At 31.7% G+C, this 24,510-nt stretch overlaps 2 protein-coding genes and 2 long non-coding RNA genes across 7 annotated transcripts; 2 read left to right on the forward strand and 2 right to left on the reverse strand.

Annotated features, from left to right (window-relative positions):
• The first annotated feature begins 6,561 nt into the window (after window positions 1-6,561).
• LOC148786997 (uncharacterized) lies at window positions 6,562-9,994 on the forward strand. Of its 3 annotated transcripts, none has more exons than XR_016067243.1 (2): window positions 6,562-6,729; window positions 7,754-9,994. It is a non-coding gene; the product is annotated as an uncharacterized LOC148786997 (long non-coding RNA). The 3 variants fall into 3 exon arrangements; XR_016067244.1 differs by lacking the exon at window positions 6,562-6,729 and adding an exon at window positions 6,984-7,483; XR_016067245.1 differs by lacking the exon at window positions 6,562-6,729 and adding an exon at window positions 6,984-7,476.
• A 1,780-nt stretch (window positions 9,995-11,774) lies between these two features.
• Window positions 11,775-14,880, forward strand: LOC148786998 (uncharacterized). The gene is made up of 2 exons (XR_016067478.1): window positions 11,775-12,463; window positions 14,269-14,880. It is a non-coding gene; the product is annotated as an uncharacterized LOC148786998 (long non-coding RNA).
• Window positions 14,031-17,222, reverse strand: LOC105177916 (protein DETOXIFICATION 3). Its single transcript, XM_088885357.1, has 6 exons — window positions 16,853-17,222; window positions 16,176-16,720; window positions 15,993-16,079; window positions 15,847-15,903; window positions 15,488-15,726; window positions 14,031-14,608 (listed from the first exon to the last, which is right to left on the reverse strand). Exons 1-6 carry the CDS (start codon window positions 17,084-17,086, stop codon window positions 14,373-14,375), a joined length of 1,398 nt encoding a protein of 465 aa, XP_088741483.1. The 5' UTR covers window positions 17,087-17,222; the 3' UTR covers window positions 14,031-14,372.
• Window positions 17,223-20,071: 2,849 nt separating this feature from the next.
• Window positions 20,072-23,137, reverse strand: LOC105177915 (protein DETOXIFICATION 14). 2 transcript variants are annotated; one of them, XM_011101213.3, is made up of 7 exons: window positions 22,602-23,137; window positions 21,808-22,247; window positions 21,501-21,587; window positions 21,358-21,414; window positions 20,996-21,234; window positions 20,676-20,881; window positions 20,072-20,348 (listed from the first exon to the last, which is right to left on the reverse strand). In XM_011101213.3, exons 1-7 carry the CDS (start codon window positions 22,848-22,850, stop codon window positions 20,286-20,288), a joined length of 1,341 nt encoding a protein of 446 aa, XP_011099515.1. In that variant the 5' UTR covers window positions 22,851-23,137; the 3' UTR covers window positions 20,072-20,285. The 2 variants fall into 2 exon arrangements, with proteins under 2 accessions (XP_011099515.1, XP_011099514.1); XM_011101212.3 differs by having other exon boundaries at window positions 21,703-22,247.
• Between the last annotated feature and the right edge of the window lie 1,373 nt (window positions 23,138-24,510).

Here is a 24,510-nt window from a genome sequence, read left to right on the forward strand (position 1 = left end):
ATTTTCTTGATGCCATTTCCACATTTTCCCTACCACTCCAAAATCAAGTCAAAAAGTAGCTTTATCCACTCAAGACATGACATGCTTCTTCCCTATATCGATGAATATATATATACGAGGGTAAATTATATTGATATATCTTGAAATTAAATTAAATTAGACAAACACTCTTTGTATTTCATAAAATTACAGCTACACCCATTGAGGAATGTTAGTATAATATTTTTCAGAGAGTGTTTGGTGTAAGTTTTGTATTTGAATAGAGAATGTAGTTGTTATTACAACTATAAACATAAGGAGGTGTAGCTTCAATATTGCTAAAAATAGAAAGCATTTGTATATTTTAATCTAATTTCAGGGATATCAATATAATTTGCCATGTATATATGTATATATATATATATATTTCCAAAGTAATTATTGTTCCACCACATAGAAATATACGATAATAGGGACATAATAAGAGATTGTTGCAAAAAAATAAAAAATATACGGTACTTGTGTATTAGGTGAGTCCATATAAAAATTGCACTCTTTATCTTTAAAAAAATATTGACACGTATTGTTGTTAATAGTAATGACATTTGGTCTCTCAAAATATGATAATTTTATATTTTTAAAATAATAGCACTAACGAATCAAATGATACTTTGAACTCTTTCAAAAGAACAAACACTAGAATTATGCTTTGCTATTGCTACCAATGTTTGAATTGGATTTTGATGATTGAGAAGTTACAAACTAGGGGGACTTATTTATGGAAACCCTAGGGGTGCAGCCAAGGGGCTTAGGCATCCATTTAGTACTGTTAACTCATACTAGTTGGATTGATGGCTCAAAGAGACATAAAAACATGCCCCGAGCTAATAATAAGATATTGGCATGTATGTTCCGATAATTGTAATATAGGATGGTATATTCATACCACCCCTTTAACATACACATTTCTTTAATTTTCGATGTGGGAAAGTAATCATTCACCTTTTCATTAACTTAACAAAATCAAAATTAAGTGGAAATAATGGGGTATTAATTTCCCACACACCCAAAATTTAATTTAGGAAATATGAACATACCAAAATTATCTACTCGTTATGCAAATTACATTTAACCCAAAATTATTCCAAATTCTAATTAGAATCCACTTAATTATTGAAATTTCTTAGCCAATTTTCCAATAGATATAAGTATACATGGAGATGATTCACGAAAACTAAATGTGACTATGATTATGACTTTCACATAGGGTAAATGCATTTAATCCATTTTCTTACATTAACAACTAATGTGATACTGACAAGTAATGGGCCGTTTGATATTATGTTTTAAATATATGTTATTTGGAATTTTGAAATTGTGTCTGTTTGACCCATTATATTGAAATAGCCCAATCATGTTGGAATATTACAGTATACATTCACTGAAGATGTCTTCTTCTATACACTGTACTGTCTTATAATTTTTTTTTCTTCTCCTACACTATAGCCTTGCAAATTTTAGATGGCCAAAAGTTGTCTTGTTATGTTGATTTTTTTGTAATTTTTGAAGAATAAGAAAAAGATACATGACAAGATAATATGTCTTCTCATGCTTTTTTGTAATTTTGTGATTTTACATTATAAAATTCAAATTCATACCCACGCATACCTTAAGTTTATGATTTCAGTAATCAATTTCAAATATATTCTCGTTCCTCGCACCTATAATAACAAAGGTTAGGGACATGCAATTCAAGCACATTTTCATTCCGCACAAGCATCAATAAATAATTAAAATGTGTAGGGCATTTTATTATGAAATAAATAGATCATAGGGGTCCAAGCGTCAATTACAAAAAAATTAAAATTCTAAGGAAAAATTGTAATTTTAATCCCGTAACTTAATTAGTTGTAAATTTTGGTCCGATATATTATGTAATTCTTAATTTTTTATCCCATAAATTTAAAAGAGTCTCACTTGTGGTCCTCTTACAATCTTCCGATAGTTGTTTGGCGGAAAAATATATGGACGTTATTTAACACGCGATAGAAAGACTACGTGTTCAAACTTATGAGATGAAAAGTAAAATTCTACAATAATATGACAAAAAATGTATAAACACTAAAGTTACAGAATAAAATTGTTATTTTTTCAAAATCTAATAATAATTGGATCACAGACATTAATTTTTTAAAAAAAGATCTTATAACTCGTGCAAACTCAATAGAGATATTTTCTAAATATCCAGTAGTATCTGTTCAGTTGAATTAATTTTCTTAAGTCTAATAAACTCAAATATAATGAAATCAAATTTCAGTGGGGATTGTCATAAATGTTCATCATTAATTTTATCCTTAAAATGCAATAACTTGAAAGTTGGGGCACGTGGATGAAAATAATGAGGCTCCCATCTTTTGTGATTCAGATCTTTCTTGGGAAGTGAAAAAGAAAATAAAATAAAAGAAAGATGAGAGAGAGAAATAGGAATAGTCTGAGTTGAAAAAGATGGAGGAGAAATCTGACAAGGGAGACCACTAGGAATTGTGGCTTTCCTAAAAGGGTCATGTCCAAGAATTTTGCCACTGTCCACTTCCCAGACAAGGCACCTCCACCCCCCTCCCCGCCTTATCCTTTTATGGCAACTTGCTCGGCTTCCCATTATGGATAACCTATTTTACTATCTACGCCCCTTCCCCACCCCCACCTCCCACCTTTGACTCTCAAACTTGTTCATTAATCATTCCACCCATCATTCATTCTATCACAACTAATGTGCAGATGTTAGATAATTTGCAAGACACATTCCGAACGTCAATTTATGGCCATTCAACTTTCTTTACTAAGAATTTCATGTATGTGCCCATTCTAACCATGTTTATGTATATATGCTAAAAATAATTTTCTAATGCATATCATAAATAGATCAAAGTGTAACATTAAATCGGGAATTTGCATTTTTATCTTCTATTTTAGAGTTAGTATACTTTTTATTTAATTATTTATGGGATTCTCATTAATATAAATCTCATATTCAGCCTTCCTGAATAATGATCATGTACTTAGCACATGAAATAACTAAATACGAAAATTTTTTATAATTTATAGGACCATTATATAAAAAGTGCTATATTAGCCCATTAAATCAGACTCCGCATTCGAACAACAAATCTTTGATGCTCATTGCATTATCATGAGTTCCACTACTTTACAATATGATGATATCTTTGAAAGATTCCCTCTTGCCCATGGCATTATCATGAGTTCTGCTCCTTCGCTATATGATGTGATCTTAAGTTTGACTGAAAACCTCACGACATAGCAAAGCTCCTATATAGAATTCAGAATAATTTGAAGAAACTTATTTTACGGTCTAACATATCTATTATAAAAAATACGATTTGATATTTACAGTAATTTTTGCATTCTTAAACAACAATGCCAAATATACATCATATTTTCAGTGAATTAAACCTTCCAACTTCATATCCACGTCGCGTGATCAACCAAGAACTCACTCAAAAACAACCCAAACAAAGCGTTGAAGTCTGTATACAGCCAGGCATGCTGGCAAGTACCAAAACCTGCAACAAGCTAGCAATCTACGTACCACAAATCAACAACAAAGATGAAGTGGTGTTGCCCAATTTGGACATGTTCCAATTCATACAGATTCCATATATATGCATGATGATTAGGGATGAAGTGTGAAGGGGACAAGTGGAATAAATGTGAAGCTATGGGGAGAAGACAGGTGGAGGATGAGAGGCCATGCACCGCCCCATTGAGTGATGAGTGATGTGTTTGGAGATAAAGCAACAGGACTGGAATTGACAACCATACAATAATATACATTGATATTATAATTATTAGACAGAAGATAAGGCATATGTGATGGGGGATGATTCTCTTCTCCATGCTTCCAGGGCCACTTGCAATTTATGCCCCTCATCATCAATCCCTCTTTCCTCATTTGTCTTCGTTTCCTTTCAACCTGGAAATTGAACCAACCAATGTTAAGTCATTGTCCTGCCCAATACTAAAGTTGTTCCCACCATTTCATTAGTCACAATCATCCTGCTCTAAAATATCCACCCGCACAACTTCTTCTCATCCTACCACCTGCTTGCCTACAAATTCATTTCTATCTTTTCTTTGTTGTTGTTAGTTCCCTTTTTGTGCACAATTTTTCATGAAAATAACGATTTTTTAGTATTACTATAATAATAGGATCTTATTTTGATTCTCGATTTTCGTATTGCTTGACAGCTGTAACGTACTGCTGCGAAGATCGCACTCCTTTAACATCCATCGCAAAAATATTAATACTAATGTAAATATATGATATCTCACGATATGTGATGGATATGGGAGGTCAAAAGTTTTAAATACTCCGTTGCACACTGATGAGTTATGAACATTTCAAAGATGGATTAAAAGATGGAAAACAATTCCATCTTAAAATTACAAAAATAGAGATGATATTGTAGGTTTCGGAGATGGAAAAATTCATTTCTGATACCCTGTTTTCTTATAATGAAAAACATATATATATATAGCAAAATTGTTGCAAAATTCACAATAAATTTTTTTATCAAAGATGGTTGTAGAATTTCAAACTTTTCTACAACTTAACTTTTGTCCTTGCAAAATTTACCTCAAACATTGCAATAGCAACCCATGAGAGGATTAATGCTAAGGAAATTGTGTTATAAATTACGTTGCAAAAGTGCATTCTTTGTAGTCGTTACAATGAGTTCCAAATCCTGTAGACTTCCAAGAATCCAAACTATAATCACAGGACTTGTCTTCTATAAATTGCCCAAGAAAATGTCATATATATTTTTCTACAAAGCAAATTCTTGAAAAAGATCTATATCTGTAAGATGGTCCCATTCCTTGTAAGTATTTGATTGAATTCTTGTAATGATAACCTAAAATACAGCACGCACGGACAAAGAGGCCTGGTCCTGGTGTTGGTTCAAAACGTGAAGGGTTGTTAGGGATTTGGACAAATTAGGTCTGCCGTAGGCACAGGTAACATGGAATTGCATTGCTGGCTAAGGCATTAATTCTACCTGTAGTTGTTCAGTATTTAAGCCTTGTGGATCCCATTACCCGCCAGCCCCGAGTTTTGTTTCCATCAAAGATATATAGCCAAAAATAGCAATTTTCCAACATATTTTCGGAAAATGACTACAAATAATCTATTGGCAGCTGGGGTTTCAATTATAAATGCATAATTTTATTGATTTATAACAAGTTTAGCACTACATTGTAATCAGGTTTTAGCCAACGCGTGAAACAAAGTAGCAAGGACGTATTTTGTTCGACAAATTAAGATTGCCCCATGCCTGACTTATATATGAATTAATTTGTGATGGGATGAAAAGTTATCTTATTGTTTGAGTTAATATCATCAGTACGTATAAGATACATAAGAATGTGTATAAATATGATTATAATATTTAATCATATATATCATAGGACATTACAATATATATAAGAAAAATAATAATATTATTGAGAAAATTAATTAAACTCAAGTGACAAGAAAAGTTGTCATTGACTATATAGTGACAAGAGTTTAGTTCTGTGCATAATTATTTTATTAGGAACAAAAGAATTGTAAATAAAGTTGTTATTGTAGGTAATTAGTGATATACGCATAAGGACAATTTAACTTATGTGTGAATATAAGCATATATACCGTCACTAACTTGTTAATGACTATGCACTAAAATTATTATTACCTACATTGTTAATGGCTATGAACTAAAACTCATGGTAAATAACTGTGATTTTAAGTCATGACAAATGTTCATACTCGCAGAAATTATGGTTAATAACTGTTGCTTAGTAGTGATCAATAATGATTTACTACGGCTATTTATATTTTAACAATAATAATTAGCTATGGTTAAATATTATATTTCTTCTAATGCCATTTTTATGTCACTAATTAAGCTTAAATGCATTTTTAATATTTCTACTATAGTATTTTGGTCTTATATCTTTTTAATTTTAGTTATTTTAGTCCTTTTTTCACCGGAGTTTACTATTCTCTTCGGAAAAATGCATGTGCCTCTCACATAATATTTTAACAATTTGGGGCTTTTAATTTGTCCATATCAGTCCGTTTCTACTATAGTTTGTCCTTTAACATTCTACAATAGCATTTTGGTCCTATATCTTTTAATTTTTATTCATCCTTCTCATTGGCGGAGGTGAACTTCAAAGAATAAACGGATTAAAATCATGAAAAATAAAAAGATGTAGGACCAAAATACTACCCTGTAAAGTAGTTAAAGACCATATCTTAAATATAAAAAAAAAAGTAGTTAAAGGACGAAAATATCAAATGAAGTTATAAAGGCGAAAAACTATATTTAATCCCATTAATTATCAACAGTAATAACTTGAACACAACGTGTTACTATAGATTAAATCATTGAAATTATGTATTAATTATGACCAGAAAAATAATATCCGTCACTAAACATATATCACCAGTGACATGCATTATCCATTTAATATTTTTTTACTAATGAACAATATCTCGATGTTTTTCACGGATCATATGCAACCAATAATCAGGAAAAATAATTATCCCCCCCAAAAAGAGAGAAGATTATAAAACTTAATAATTGAACTGGTGGAATATTTGGTGTTAGGCATATAGAGGTGAGTTGTGGTGAATTACAAGCTTCCAGCTGCACAAAGAAATCGATTCTTGCCTGCACCAAAATACTTGTAAGGATCTTATTCTGCTGCTGCGAATTTTAAACTTTTTCTCTTGCATTTGCATTTGCATTTGCAGATTCATAAATATTATAATAATATTTGTCGCGTGCGCCCACAAATCTAAGTCTCTTAAAGCTGGAATTCTTATCCCTTTTTGCTCTCTCCCTTTAATCGATCACCAAATTCTGTCCCTCACATAATTAGTAGGTAAATCATGTTTAGTGAATTTTCTAAGGCTAATAAAAGCCAAATGCAGCTTAATTTTAATCTGGAGATGATTGGAGCAAAGAATTGTGGGCGGGGGATGATGCGAACAAATTAATTAAAGAAACAGCAGCTGCAGCAAGCGCAGTATATAGTTTTGTGGTCTATAAATAGAGGGGTATTGGAGGAGACCTCAAATTGTACAACAACAACCTCAAATTGTACAACAACAGCAACCTCAAATCTCCTCTTCGATAGTTTTGTGCAGTTGATGTTAGGGTGGGGTGGGGTGGTGTTGGTGATGAGTTGACAGAAGATAGAGAGCACTGAGATGATGAGAATACAGAAACATGGACTATTACTACTGTATCTCAATCTTTGTGCTCTCTATTCTTCTGTCATCACCTTCTTGCCCTTCACCCTATTCTCATTCACTCACTCACTTCCCTTCGAATTCTCATTTCAGTATCCAAATCACATTCTCTTACAGCCTCCCACCCGCCGGCTGGCCGGCCTCATTCTGTTGGGGCTTGCGATTTGGTGGAAAGAGAAGTATTTTGTTAGTTAATATTGTGTGTGTGTGTGTGTGTGTGTTGTGGGTTGGAGTTGGGGGAGTGTTGTTGACAGAAGATAGAGAGCACAGATGATGAAGTGCATCAAACTCATTAGCATCTCACTCCTTTGTGCTCTCTATTCTTCTGTCATCACCTTCAAAACCCCTCTTCCAACATTTTATAATGCTTACTTTGTTGTTGTACATATATATCATTTCAGACTAACTACATCTTCATATTCCCAACTACTTATGTTTTCTTACATCGATGTATAGGCATGAGAAAGGCATTCCGGATTGATCTAGTCCGAGGTATGTTGTTTCCAGGATGTCTAGATCCGGTGTTAATCCAGGTTGTTTTAAACTTTAATCTATATATATCTCATGATTTTCTACCATTGTGTTGAGCTTCTTAATCCCCTGGGCTGAATGGTGATCAGTTCAAGAAATGGTGAGATGTATCAGGTTATAGCTTTGACGGATCAGGTCCTGGAAATTAAATGGTAAGTACACTGTGGGCATGGCAACTGGGATTTGCCCTAAGCAATTAGGGCTCTGGGTTCCTATTGGATTCACCTACTAAAAAGGTAAAATTTTCAAGTTTATTATTATCTCCTTTTCTCGATTACTTCGATCTTTCTACTGCAAAATATAAATTGCATCTTCTATTTTATTAAATATATATATACACACACATGGTACTTATGAATGTATAAAATTTATGTTATTTATATATAAGAAAATATTTTTTAAATACATGATATATATATTAATTAGTGGAACAATTTCCCTTGCATATATGAAAACAATTAACAAAGTTTAATTTGAACTATACATATATATATATGGGAGCTATAATATATTTGCTGTTCAGAATTTGACTTATTTAAATTTATCATATGGGATTGCACTAGATGTACTATATATGTATGTAGAAATACCATTAAAGAAGAAAAGAGAAGATTAGCGATAAAAAAATATTAAGTGATAATTTTAGTTTTATATATATTAGAAACAAGAATTTTTATTGTGTGGTCACAATAATGAAGTACATGGTTTTAATTGTGATTATTATTTTGTAAGAGTTGTTATTAGCAAAGATTTAATGATAAATAATTATGTATAAAATAATTATTAAAGATAATTAATTACACATATACAATGTCGACGGTCATTATGTTTTCTAGTGATTATAGATATGTCATTAATTTCTTAATGAAGATATTATATATATTCATAATTTTTATCACTAATACTTATACAGTGACATTAAAATATAAATTTTTGTCACTTAATATATATCTTTAGGACTTAAATATATTTTTGAACCTGTAATTTTGGTACTTTGGCATCTTTATCTTTTATCTTTTTAGGGTTACAAAATAGTCCTGTAACTCTTTAATTTCGTGAATTTGGTATTTTCGATGTTGAATTTTGCAAAAATTGTCGGAATAATTAATGTGTCTTTTGCAATTTTGATAGTTTTATCCTTTATCTTTCTAACTGTTGTAAAAGAGTCTTGTAACTTTTTGACATTTCCCAATATCCCCGCCAAAAAAGTATCTTGCTTTCATTGCTCAAGAAATACATTATGGGTGAATACGTACTTTTAAAGTGTATTAGCAAGCGAGATCAGAACTTTTGTCTTTCCTATATTAAATTTTGCAAAAGTTGTTAAAATAAATCATGTGTGTCACACGTAATTCATTTAAATTGTGACTTTTTTTTCGATTGGTTCACTTTTGCCAACATGGACAAAGAAAATTTTAACTTTGGTAAAATCCGGCAATTGAAGGACCAAAATTAAGAAATATAAAAAAGGTTACAGGACTCTTTTGCAATTCCAGAAAGATAAAAGATAAAATATCAAAGCGTCAAAATCACATTATCATAAATATACTTAAGCCATATTTTTAGTGACAATTTTTAGTGAAAAATGCAATCTTAAACATGTAACTTAGGGGGTGGCAATTTTGTCTTACATGAATTGATATTTTTCGTCCGGTTACTTAAAAAATTTCTACAGTTCTAGTCAATTTCTGTCCAATTTGACATGTAGCATGCACATGACCCAATTAAATTGCACTTTTGGCTCTATAATTTAGAAAATTGACATTACTAATCCTACACGAATAGGTTTACAAGATTGCTATTGCAATTTATCCCAATTTTAAAATTGTTACTAATTAATTATATTTTATTACAGTGAAATTATTCTGTTAAATTATAATTATTCTGTGAATTCAAATCATGGTTCTGCGCTATTCAACCCAGCATCTCGTAAATCTTTATTGGCAGAGAATTTGGATATAGATAAACTAGAATTAAGGTTGAAGGATTAATTCCTATATATAATGAAAGGTGGAATTTTTGTTTTTTCTGACAGTATATTTGCGAACATCAGGAAAAGTAGTATCTTGAGAGTGGATGGAGTATTTTTCTTTTAATTTGGGGAATCATTTTTGTTATTTGTAATTTCAGCAGCAGTAAATCAGAATACTATAACACTTGTTTTAATTTCTCTCATCTGCCTCATCACTATATATAATATCCTCTTCAAAAACTAATATAAATACTTCATATATATTTATATATTATAGTATCTGTGATCGATGATGTATATATATGACATGATTTAATTCCCATTATTTTGCAATATTTCTATCAAATTATTTGTCTAAATTTTAATATTGAAGGGTTTTCGATGAGCACCAACGACTTTAACTAGGTGTATCGATCTTTGCATGACAATGAAATTTCATTTTATGTATCTAGCGAGACAGTACCCTGGTCCAATTATTTTATAAGATCCTAATCTTGCACCGTATTAATTAATTTAAGCTACATTTGGATTCATCAATTTCAAATTTTTAGTACAAATTAGTTTATCTTGGATCAATTTTAAATTTGAATTATATTTTGTTAAATTGTTATGAATTTCAAATTTTGGTAACACAGACTAATCATTTTAAATTTTAAATTTATCAATGCAAATTTGACTTTATTCTTATGCACATCAAATATTTATGATTTTCTAATGTTAAGAATTTTTTTTCTGCAATGATATGAATGAAAGAGACTGAACCCTAAATCTACCGTCGCTTTTTTGCCTTATATAAATCCAGGAATGTTGGAAGAATTTAGATACTAGAAAGAAAATTCAATTTTGGTCATTTTTTAATTAATTTGATTGTATAACTTACTTACAATCTAATTTAAATTATAATTTTAATTTTATAAATTAATTTATACAGGATCAAAAATATCGACCCTTAATGTACACGACTAAAATATTGTATTTTTTTTCATAAATTCTATGTTCACAATAATGCCTTTGTCGTTTTTGAATGAAAATTACTAATATTAATAAAAGTGAATATGCTAATATATATATATATATATATATCCCATTTTATAGTTAAATTTTACATATTAGATATATCTCATAATATAAATATGTGAGCATTAATTAACTTGACTATATATATCGTATGGACAACATACTACTATATAGACAATTCCACCTCTTGGATCTTAAGGCTGATCTTAACATTTTACATGTTGTGCTCGTATCAAGAACTGTGACTTCAACTCACAAACAAAACATTACGCTGCGATCAAACATCTAATGACACTTAATTTTAAATTTAAGTTTGATATGGCTTGTGACTCGATCGATAGTTTTTTACACAAGTTATTGTTTCCTCTGATTTTATATGAGCCCTACGGTTTTATTCTAAAAAGACGCCTCGTTGGGGAGTCAAAGATCTTATAAATTACTCAAGGTCTTTGTCTACAAACCAATATAAAATATTTGGCTACATCAAAGTTAAATAAATGTTTTTTTTTTTAAAATACAATTTGCCTATTTCTCTTAAATTATTTTAAAATAAACTATATATTGTAAATTGACGAGAAAGTATTTATTGCAGCTTAATGAGTTTTTTTTTTTTTTTTTGGCTTTTTAAAATTAACTATATTTTATGTAATATTTCACTTCAATAATGACTAAAATGTACATATTCATTACGATGGTTAGATAATTTATAAATAAGCTGCTAACACACGAACGTGTTTATACACTAAATACTTTCCTATAACATTTTTTTAAGTTATAATTATTACTTTCAAATGAACCCAACTTTTATATTTTTAAACTAAGACAACCCTAGTTTTGTTTTGTTAGAGTAGCAAAATAATCCTAATTAACTTTTTGTTTACTGGATTTTTTTCTTTTTCTTAAAAAAAGTATACTGATTATAATTATTTCAATCGAATATCGATATCTAATAAAAATTATTACAATAATCATATTTTTATGCATAAACCTTTAAAATTATGAGACCTCAATTTCGCTAGCTCGTTGCCTAACATATCAACTTATTTTTCAAAAGGTATTTATTCTTGTTATCCAATTCTCCAGCACACCTTTTTCTTTTTTGATTTTCCCAACGTGGAACTTTTACATGCTATCACCTTCAAAGACGAACACGTTTCATCCAAACAACTAATCCACGACATGTATGTATGTCCTGCCTCTAGAAATATCCCTTCTGTCCGTAATCTCAAAATGTAAATCCCTTTTCTCATCCACACCGAATTAATCCCTCAAGAAATATGGCATTCATGAGAGATACACCCTCACCACCACCTCCACCTCCTCCGCCGTCGGATCCTTTTGCGCCACTCGCGCCACCACCACTAACCCCACCCATGTTCACTCCCGAACCACCACCTCCACCTACACCTCCGCCACCTAACTATTACGCCTCTCCGCCACCACCTCCTCCTCCAACTCCTGTCATCTTACCACCTGGGCCGCCGCCATACACCGTACTTCCTGGACTTCCAGGCCCTCCACCACTAGTGTATACAAATCTTCCTGGACCACCACCGCCGCCGCCACCCTACTACGGTCCACCACCGCCACGACCACCCTACTATGATCCATCACCGCCTCAGTAGTGGCTCGCATACTTGATGCTGGTTTGTCTCCACTTTAATTAGTCAATGATCAGTCAGTTCAGAATAGAATAATTAGAACTTTCTTGTGCCTGCCATATTTTTCGTTTTTGAGAAACCTTGGCTTATGTTAGAAAATTTCACTTGAAATTAGATTTCGTCGAATTTGAGGCAGTTATGATGTATATAATTACGAAAATAATTATACTCCTTATGTTAATTAGTTCAATTAATTTAAATAAATTAAATTTGATTTAAATAATAAAAATTTGCGATCATCACATTTACGTCTCCTCAGCTATTGCCTTTTTATACAAGTTATTTCTACTTTTTAAAAAATTATAAAAATAACCCTTGATTTAAAATCTAAAATGTCCATACCGATTAAGTTAATTTTTAAGGATAAAAATACTTTTAGGAGTGTTTGTGTAATTATCAAAAGATAAAAGGGATTTAAATATATTTATGAAAATAAGTAATATAATTTTTATTATTATTTATCCTAATTTTTAATTTATATGTAATTATATTATTTTTTGTATTTTTAATAATTAAAATATTTAATTATTTAATTAATATATAAATTATTGTTCAGTAAAATTATTAAAATTAAAAATAATTTATGTATTTTATATAACTTGTATTAGAATTAATAGAATAAATATGTTATTTATTAAAAAAAATTTAATAAAATAGGGGTTAGGGCGAGCATGGTGGTGTGCTTGGGGAAGAAGAGGTATTTTTCTTAAAAGAAATAATTTAATAATTTAAAATATTTTTTTAATAATTAATTACTTTATTTTATTAATTTTAGTTAGATTTATATATATTATATAACTTATTTTTAATTTTTATATTAGTAAAACTTTGTTATAAATAAAAAATAGAGAATAATTAATTTTTTAATTTCAATAATTTCAAATAATTTGTATAAGTGTAATAGCTTTTTAATTTAAACTTATAATCTACTAACTCATCTTATTTATATGTCAATTGAATAATTTAATATTTTAATTATTAAAAGGTCCAATGTTATATAGAAATTTAATAAAAAAAAATTAATAAAATATTAAAGATTGATATATATAATAAAAAATATATAGGATCATATTATTTATCTTTATAAATATTACTTTGACATCTTTCTACTTTTTTTATAATTACAGAGACACTTAAGACTACTTTTTTGATAATTACAGAGACACCCTTAAGGGATTTTCTCTTCTTGAAAAAATTATTTTAAAGATTGATTTAGTCAATAAGCGTATTTTTGGATTTTAAATGCTGTTAAGGGTGGCTTACATGAAAAGACAATAGATGAAGGGGTGTAAAATTATCCCTAAAATTTTTGTTGGTTGTATGCGATTATTGTGTACCCCTTGTTGGTTCTGGAGTTTGGTTTTAATTACTTGACTTATTAATTCTTTTTGCGTAATTTGATTATTTATTACTAAATTTCAGTTTTAAGATTAATAATCTTTAGATTTCTTTTAAAATAGTAATAATTTCATTTCACTCTCTAAAATTTAATTAAATTACATTTAATTTCCTCCCAAAGATATATGTCCGTCCGTCTGGAAAAAATCATATATATTTAAGTTGTTTCCGAAGATGTCTATTCACTAAATTCAAACAGCAGTGGTGAAATTCCCATTAGATTCTTGTCTTAAAATTGAAGAAAATAATTATGTGAAATCCTAAATTCATTGAATTGATGCCAGAATTCAGATCCCCTCGCGCTCTTAATCTCCTCCTAAATTGGAGGTACAAATTAGAGAGAAATGCTTTACATGCAAAATGTTGACATTGTCAACTTTTTCCATCGTCAGGAGTTATTTCCTCCTCAAAAATTCTCTGTCGGGCCATTGCTGCCTGTAATTGTTCACCAAGTGTATGTCAGTGTCAGCAAAACCCTGGAAATGTGGACAAAGTTTTACAAGTAGAAGGGAATGCAGATGGCGACCTGTTTTTTCCAATTCATGGAACATGTCACGAACGATAACAATGCAGATTGAGCAATAGATCCCATGTTTAGTCCAAACCAAAGACCTTTTCCTCGTAGACGAAGAACGAAGCCTAGAACAACTGCTGTCGGAAGCCCAACAAGGTAAAAAGCTCCTAAGTTCACGTACGCCCCGAGGTGCTGCCATCCGCTCCCTCTAGCCACTCCTGAGCCCAAACAGAAACTACTGTAAGTTCTGGAGAGCTCGGTTGACATTTAATTTTCTAAGATGGGTTTGAGTAAAATGATAAAAGGAAAAGACTAGAAACTCTTCGGACATCGAGAAAATTATGTAATATTGTAAGAACTTTTACGTGTTTATTTAGGCGTGATCATTGTTCAAAATGACGTTATACTTGGTCTAAGCAGTATGATACTAATAAGTGAATGTACGTCAATATTATTAATGTGAATGATTTAAATGGGATGTTAATATTAATATCCTAGTACCCCATCTACCAAGCTAGTAGGAGACATCTCTTATTTTATATCTCCTATACAAATCTTTCATACTAGCTTGAGTGTTAGAACATTATTATCTTGGTTAGAGATGCCAAGGGAAGAATTTCATGGACCCACATTCGTCCTACCAAATCAGAGCATACCAAGTTGGACCTACTAAATCTTGTTTAAAATTTAAAAAATAAAAATGATACAATCATAACTTTAAAAAGATCTTGCTTAAATTTTAAAAATAGAGATGATGCCATCGTAACTTTAAATTTGAAAGTTATATAATTAAAAGACTAAATTAATCTCTCAAAATTTCTACGCTCATATTTTAGCCTTTAAAATCCTAGACTTTAAAAAAAATTAAAACTCTCGAAATATATGCTACAATTATATACAATTGACTTGTAAAGGTATTACTTTTATGCCTAAGTACAAAGTAATGTATACGTATATGTATAAATACTAGAAGTACTGAATTCGGGTTGCGTACGTTCGGATTGGAATACGAATCAATCTCCAACACTTGATACTATAGTGAAGGGAAAAACAGCAAGGAAATGAGTAGAATAGACGAGGGGGTTACAGGACCAAACCTGAAAGCACGGCTTGGATGCAGTCCATTGTGAGCAAGAGACAAACAAATGGAGTCATTTCCCCAAGGTGATCCGCAACTTCTTTCTCATTGCTGAACGCATATCCCAGCAAGTTACGGCAGCGAAGGAGAATCGTGCAAGCGACAATCGCCTCAGCAACTGAAAGAACATTTGCCGCCCATACCGATGCTCGAGCTCTGACAGAGCGGCCTGCCCCAAGTTCATTCGAAACTCTAGTGCTGCAAATGGTCGGCATGTTACTTTTAGAACAATCAAATGTTGAATGACTATTTTTTTAAAAGTTTAATTTATGTAGAAAAAGATATCTAATATCTCTAATGTAAAGTTCCCAAGCTGACCTTGCAGCAGCACCAATGGAATACGGTATGAAGTAGTGCAATGCAGCAACCAAGAGGCTGCATCGAAAGATTACACATGAAATCATTGCAATCTATTCTTCAATCACTATTCATTAACTCAAAAATATACGTTAAGGTAAACGTACCACACTGAAAGCACGGAGGTCTCGAGCTGGGGATTGGGCAGAAGCCCAGATAGGAGTACTACTATTTCACACGACCACCATTCAAGACTGTCGTAATCAATTGCCACCGTTCAAAGATATTAGAAACTACAAGTAAGGCACCTATCAACTTTCTGAAAATTAGAAGAAGACGAATGAAATTACCAAACCATGACAGCTGAAGGGATAGCTAAGCGAGAAAACTCCCTCATGCCAGATAAAATGTCTTTAGAGGATGGAGTATCAGTCTTCTTGCAGGTTGAAGAGTATTTCACATATGCAAGAATCAACAACACATTGAACCAATAAGACAAACCAATAGTAAACGCTGCTCCAGCAGTTCCTAGTTCCAGCTTGAACACTAAAGCCCAGCAAACAGGTACATGGAAAAGCAGAGCTGCCACTGAGCTCCAAAGCATCGGAAGGATCAAACTCTGAGTCTGCAAGTACCGAACCAGGGACTGAAGAATAGCATAAGGAAACAATGCAGGGATCAGCCAAACTGCGTATCTGCCAGCTTCAACAGAAATCGAAGGATCTTGGCCCATAAATATCAGCAGTTTGTCCATGAACATCCACAGCAGAGATATCGGCAGACAGACCAGAAGAAGACATATGATCGACGCGTAGGAGTAGACTCCTAGCTTTTGATATTGCTTTGCTCCGAACGCTTGCCCGCATAAGGTTTCCAGTGCACCGGCCATCCCAAACTGTTTGAAAATTTAGCATAGATTACAAGGAACTTGAAATCTCAAACTCTTCATTCATAGATAAATAGCTGTGTGATATCTCGATTTTATTTCTTAAAACTCAAAAGGAACAAGAAAGAGACCGAGCATTACAAGAATACTGAGACCAGTTACGTTGGCAAGAGAGGTGGCGACGGCGGCGCCGGAGAGTGCTAGTTCACCGAGGTGCCCCACCATCATCATCGACACTACCCGCGAAAGGATCTGCGATACGGTGACCACCACCATCGGCGCCGCTATGTAACTCACATTCTTCAGCTCTTCCACAAACACCTCCCATGTCGACACCGAAATCTTCTCGCGGCCGTGCAGCAGCGCCTCCTCCATCCTTCGACTCTTGCTGATGAACGACGGTGGTATAGAAAGGACCGACAGGAATTTGGTATATATAGACTATAGTTTAGTATATTGCAGTTTTGACAATTGTATATAATTACTCCTTCCTGAAATAGAATGAAAAATTTAATTTGTATGGGCGAATGATGATGGGATGAGGAGGACAGACACATTAATGTTCGTAGCTGTGTTAATATATATCCAGAATGTATTTTTTATTTTATATTTTATTTCATTATATATAAAAATTAATAATATTATATATTTTAAAGATTATTTTACATGCAACGAGTATATATATTAAATAAAATAAAAAAATATTATAAAAGGAAAAAATGTCAAACTGTATGATTGAATTATTCAAAACTTCGGATCCGATTTGAATAATTTTAAATAAAAGTTGGAAAAATATAAAATTTTAGTGTATTTTTGTATTATTAGCCTAATTACAATTAATAATAGTAATTGAGAATCAATAGAAAATATGTATTATTAGTGTAGTTGATCTGATGTTAAGAAAAATTAGTTTCATTTTAATAAATATAGTCTTATCTTAAGACTTGTCTAGAAAAGAAACAATTAATTCGGGCCAAGTAAAGTAATTCATTTAAAAAAATTTCAATAGTAAAGAAAATTAAAATACTAGTATTTCTTCGTTGGTTTTACAAAATATATAACTCATTATAGTGGTACAAAATATTGAAAGGTATGTACAATTGGTATCTTAAAATTTAACGTGGTTGTGTCACAAACTATTAATGTCGCATAAACTGCTGTTTGTAATTGAGAAAGGGTTATATATATATATAAATTTAAAAATTGATGCGGTTGTATCACTAACCGCCGTTTGTAAATGTAAATGGTCTTTTTTTTTATATTAGTTTAGATAAATAAAAAAATACATATTTTTTATACATGTGTTAAATATTATTTTATATAAATATATATATAATATACAAAAAAATATTTAAAAAATTAAAAGAGCCAGATTTGGAGTGGATTCGTGTCTAAACCACTAAAACTCAAGACCAACCCCGAAATTCAATTAAGACTTCAAAAGCCCCCTGATGGGGATGTGTTAAAATTCATATCTAACCCAAACTCGTTCTCATCTCCACTCAACTTCTTCATCTCTTCAATGACAAAAAATATGCTTATGAGGCCATAAACTATTTATAGGAGTACTTATATATTATATACCAATATGTCCTTATTACCACATGCCAAGACGTGCTTTCGGAACCGTAAACTTCTTACTACTTGCACATTACACACTAACGCAATCTTATAACCACGGGCCTAATCAGGAACTTTAAACTACTTAAAATATTTATAAATTTATCGACCTTCGTAGCCTCAAACTCACAATTATCTAATTAAAAGAATTCGTATTTACCAATCGAGCCAATAATTATTGTCCCTACTCCACTACAGCTAGAAATGTAGTTTGGTGACTGAAACTGAAGGGAATTTGAATATTTTGTGATTGGAAGATGTTTGTCATTATTACAAGAGCAGCACATTCTGTTGGCAGAGCTGATGCTGAGTGGCTCCTCGTCAATTCTTTCCTTTTCTAATTGTCATTATTCAACCAGATATGTTCTTTCATCACTCTTCTTTTATTAATCACCAAAATAACAATATGGTTTCCCAAAACAGGAAAGCACATCTTGGATTGCATTTAGGACCTTCCATATTTTTATTTATTTATAGGTAAATCACAATAAACTTTCTTAAAATTTAATAAAATTATAAATATCTTTTTATTATTTAAAAAATTATTAGTATTCCGTCCTAATTTTAATAGTTGTCCAGTAAATAGTTTCCATTAGGTTTTCATCTATTTTTTGACACACTGACCAAAATATCCTTCTAAAGTACAAATTATAATTTTATTTATTCTTAAAAAAAATTGTGAAAGGTTTTGTATAATTTTTGAATTTTTTCATCATTCTTGTCCGATTTTTCTATATTACTTTAATTTTTTTAAAAGAAAATTTACAATAAGGGCAAAATTGACAATTCCAAACCTACATTCAATAATTATATAATTTCATCAAATATTAGCAAGTATTAATAATTTTTCAAACAATAGACGGATATTTATAATTATATAAAATATTTAAAAGAGCTCATTGTAATTTATTCTTAATTATATTAAACTTATTTTAGAATACCCTACTCTTTTTAATTTTCTAAAAGTTCTGATATGACTGAAAGCAGAATCAGGGGATTAATGCCTATAATCTAAGCACAAAACGCTCAGTTCTAAAATTTCTCTCCTTTTTTTTTAAATTTTTTAAGAGTAAATTATAGCCACTTTTTATGAGATTTTACATAATTATAAATACCTTCCTAGTTTTAATGTTTGTTTGACAACAAACTCATCACATTAGCCTCCATTAAGTTTCTATCCATTTTTTGTGATGAACGGATCGAAATATTTTTTTAATGTGAATTAAAATTTCACATATTTTTTTAATTTTCTAAAATATTTATGTGGATTAATATGTCCTATGATTTATTTATTTCGCCTACCATTGAATATTTTTACATTTTCCAAATGTCTTATTCTAAAAATCAGCTTAAAGTAGTAATATTCACCTCACTATCTAAGAGCTGCATAATTATTTTTTAATAACGGATATTTATAATTTTTCAAATAATAAGATAATATCATAATTATATCATATATCTGTAATTTATTTATTTATTTATTTAAACAAACACATCCAACAATTTAGCGGGAGTAGGTGAACCACATGGCTAAAATATTTTATTAAACTGACACGATTTGATCCAGATCGTTGCATAAAAGAACAGAAGATGAGTTCAGTTTATATAAGATGGAGGAATTCTTTAGTACAAATTGCAGTAAGATGCATAGATTGTCTTACCATCACTACAAATATGAAGCAGATGCGTCAACTAAACCATTTTTTGTCAATTTTCATGAATGATTCGGAGACAATGACATGCAACAAAATTTAATTCACAAGATTGGAATATTCACTTGTTCCTTACATTAATTGCTTTAAACATTTAAATATGTTGTAAATAATTTAACCTAAAGGAAAAAACAAGACAATAATTGTCACTTGCTCGTTACTAGTGACAAGAATTGTAACTAAAGTACCAAAACAAAAAAAAAAAGAACATTTAAATCGGGGTTTTCGGGTCCTGAATTCTATCAATTAGCTTGATTTTCAGCTGGAGATTTCTCTGCAAAAATTCTTTCCCTTGCCTCCCTTGCCTGTAGAACACAAACAGTGAAAGCGAGACATCATTAGGCTTAAAAGTTGCATTTGGATTGATAAATATGGATTTCAAATCATTCGAATCTAAATTTGAGATATGTTGTGCAGAGTATTAATGGATTTTATGGTTTTCCGATGTAGAGTTTGTGTATACTTCCCTCAAATGCAAATTCAGATTCATTCATTCGAAAGTAACCTAAGGAGAAATTCTCAATGTGACTGAGTACAACTTTGCAACAACTTCATACGAAACATTTTTAAACTTGAAAACGACTCCTCATTCCTTCCAGGAGAAAATTTTCCCAAGAATCAAAGCATTTTACCTGTTTCTCCCAGTTTGTGAGACCTGTTATGAGAGAGAGTGAGAGAGATTGCACTGTTGCTCCTGCCACTAGTCCACTCCAAAGGCCCTCTCCTTTTAGGTGAAGAACAAATCCCAGTAGCAAGGCGACTGGTATACCCACCAGATAATAAGCCCCGAGATTCACATAAGCCCCTATGTGCTGCCATCCGCTACCTCTAGCTACCCCTGAGATAAAAAAGATTGAATGATTGAAGAAGCAAGGATATAAATTTACTCATTGCATCGACAACTTCGGTTATGCTAATTCCAAGTCAACCTCAAATCATGTAGATTGATCACCTGATAGGACAGCTTGTAAGCTATCCATGATGATGGAGATGCAAAGAAAAGGAACCATTTCTTGCACATGATTGACTACTTCCTTCTCGTCACTGAATGCATATCCCATTATACTACGGCAAATATAAATAGTGATGCTGGCAATCAGAAATTCGGCAACTGACAGAACCAGAACTGAGCAGAGAGCAAGTCTAGCGGCTTGGGGTTTCCCTGCTCCTAGTTCATTTGAGACCAGGGTGCTAGAAAGGCAATTACAAGTTACCGTTAATTTATAGTATATATTACGATTATGATAATAATATGTGATCCTAAGGTACAAAAGTTGGTAGGAAGAATGTCATCAGAGATGATCAAGAACAGACCTTGCAGCGGCACCAAAAGAATAAGGTATGTGATAGTGCAATGAAGTGATTGTTAAGCTGCACACACGGAAAAAGTAGACGCTTATGAACAAACATACTATGAAATGGTATATAGCTAAATAGAAGCACCAAAAATAAGATACCATATAGAAAGAACGGATGTCTCTAATTGTGGATTTGGCAACACTCCTGAAAGCAATATCACAAGCTCAAACGACCACCACTCCAGACTGTGATCAATAGCGATGGGAGAATGTCAGACATAAAGGACATAAATTATACTGAAAAGCTGAAATAGGAGTTTTCTTCTAATCAGAAAAGTTCAAAAGGAAGAGTAAAAACTACCAGACCATGACAGCTGAGGGGATAGCGAATTGAAAGAACTCCCTCATAATCACAAAAACATCTTTCGAGAATGACGAACGGGTTTTCTTACAGTTTGTTGAGTACCTCACATAAAGCACGAGCAAAATGACATTAACCCAATAAGATATCCCTATGGACAGAGCTGCTCCAGCATTTCCAAGATTCAACTTAAATATAAAAGCCCAACAGAGAGCTAACTGGAAGCACAGAGACACTAATGAGCTCCAAAGCATTGGAATGATCACACTCTGAGTCTGCAAGTACCGAACCAGAGACTGAAGAATAGCGTAAGGAAACAATGTGGGAATGAGCCAAATCGCAAACTTCCCCGCTTCAGCCGAGATTAAAGGATCTTGGCCAAAGAATATTAGCAACTTCTCTGTGTAGATCCACAGAAGAGAAACTGGTATGCACACCAGAAACAGACATAAAATAGCCCCATAAGTGAAAGTTCCAACTCTCAGATACTGCCCAGCTCCATATGCCTGTCCGCACAGAGTTTCCAAAGCACTAGCCATCCCAAACTGCTCCATGGAATTAACACTTCATTAGCTAAGAAGAACTTTATTACCATGAGTGTTGAAAGCATGATTCGCTTTGCATCATAATACAGTTACTCTATAAGAACAGCTACTCGATCAAACTCTTTATTTTCAATGATACAAACACACATCTGAAGCAAGACTCAGATTTTGGTGATTAGAAATTAACAAGGCACAGTGCCATTCTTGATGGCAACTACTCATGATATCTCAGAAGTAGTACACAAACATGGGAAAAGGCAAATAAACTCCCTAAGATGAAGAAATAGAGCAAAACAAAGTAGTCCCAACCCGACCCCTTAATAGGGATTTGGAATAAAAGAGAGAAAAGATTACCAGCACGCTGAATCCCGTCACATTGCAAAGAGAGGTGGCGATAGAAGCACTTGACAGAGAGAGTTCATCCAAATGCCCCAACATAAAGATGGGCGAAGTCCGCAAAAGGTACTGCGATATCGTCACCACTATCATCGGCAACGCGATGAAATTGACCCGATTCAACTCCCTTGAAATCGTGCCCCATCTCCTAAACCCGGATTCGCTGTCCCTGTTCGACCCCGTAAGTAAAGGCACTTCCGCCTCCATTTCCCGGGCCCAAAACCAGGAAAAACTACGACTGAATTTCTTGGATTTCTTTTTACAGGATCAAAACATGAAGGCACGAGGGCTGACTGCCGCGTCTGGCGGCTAAACGTACGAAAGAATCTGGACTGCCCATCAGTTGATCATTATCTATGATATATGCATGGTCCTGATGGTGAATTTTTTAATGGCATTGGATTTGTCCTTGAATAGACGAAGATAGATTGACGTGCACGCATTTTCGAGCGAAAAGAAAAGGAGCGGAGCGGCGAAGAGGACAGAGCAGACCAGCTATGAGGAAGATCACGGAGTCGACCAGGTGTCGAGTCTGTACCGGTGCGTGCATGCCGGTAATAAGGGTTTTCTTTTTTTTTTTTGGGGGTAAATTATGAATATTTTTTTATTATTTAAAAATTTATAAACATTTTTATTAAATAAAAATAATTGTATAGTCCTTGAACAGTAACTGGTGTTATTATTTTATTCTTGCTATATTATTTTAAAAATAGAATAAAATATTTTAGAAAATAAAAAAATTAAGAATGTGTAAAATAAATAATTAATAGAATATTAATCCATAAAATATTTTTAAAAATTTATAAAAATTATAAAAGTTAATTTATTAATCTAAAATAATATTTTGAACAATTTTAACATAAAATTGGATGCAAACTGAAAGAAAGTTAATGGAATGGGTTCATTGTTGGATGAACGTTAAAATTAGGGAATATTTATAATTTCTCAAACAACAAAAAAGTATTTGTAATTATGACAACCTCACGAGGAGATGATTGTAATTTACCTTTCTTTTTTATAGAAAATTTTAACTCGGTTTAGTTGAACTTGAAGTTGAACCAATTATATAGCAAGTATAATAGTTATAGTATAAGTGGTACAGTTTAGGAAAAGTGGTCAATCACATAACTATGAATAACCTCTTATTATTTAAAAAATTATCAATATTCTTTTTGTATTTGATGAAACTATATAATCTTTAGATAGAGGTCTAGAATTGTCAACTTTACTCTTTCATTATTTTTTTCTTTCTTAAAAAAAATAAAGAAATTATATTAAAATAAATAAGTGGGATGATATGGACAAAAAAATAAAAAAAAATTTATCCACTTAGTCCATAATTTTTTTTATTTTTTTAAATTAAGTAAATTAATAATTTATAGTTTATAAGTGCATTTAGGTTAATTCACCATAGAAGTTGGATTGAAACATAATGGAGACTAACAAATTGGGCTAATTGTTTGAACAACCATTAAAATCAGAAGGGTATTGCTAATTTTCAAAACAATGAACCGGTATTTATGAAGGATAATTACACTCCCCTTCCCTGAGGTTTGGTGCAATTTCACGAAGCCCCCTATAGCTTGAAAAATTACATCTAATACCCTTAGGGTTTACTTACGCCTAATAGATAGGTCTCTCTATTAATAAAAATTTATTGAATTTGTTAATGTTAACAAAAAAGTTGAATGAAAATTGATATTTACTTTCGATTAACTTATTACTGCACTACCCCGGTGAAGATATATACCTCATCACATGCATTAACATGTGAAGATGAATAAGGGTAATTTGATCATAATTTGACCTGCAATAGATCTGTAATAAGTCAATTAGGGGTAAATATAAATTTCTATCCCATTTTTTT

The sequence above is a fragment of the Sesamum indicum genome, linkage group LG9 (assembly GCF_026168435.1).
Source record: "Sesamum indicum cultivar Baizhima isolate 11 linkage group LG9, ASM2616843v1, whole genome shotgun sequence".
NCBI lineage: Eukaryota > Viridiplantae > Streptophyta > Magnoliopsida > Lamiales > Pedaliaceae > Sesamum > Sesamum indicum.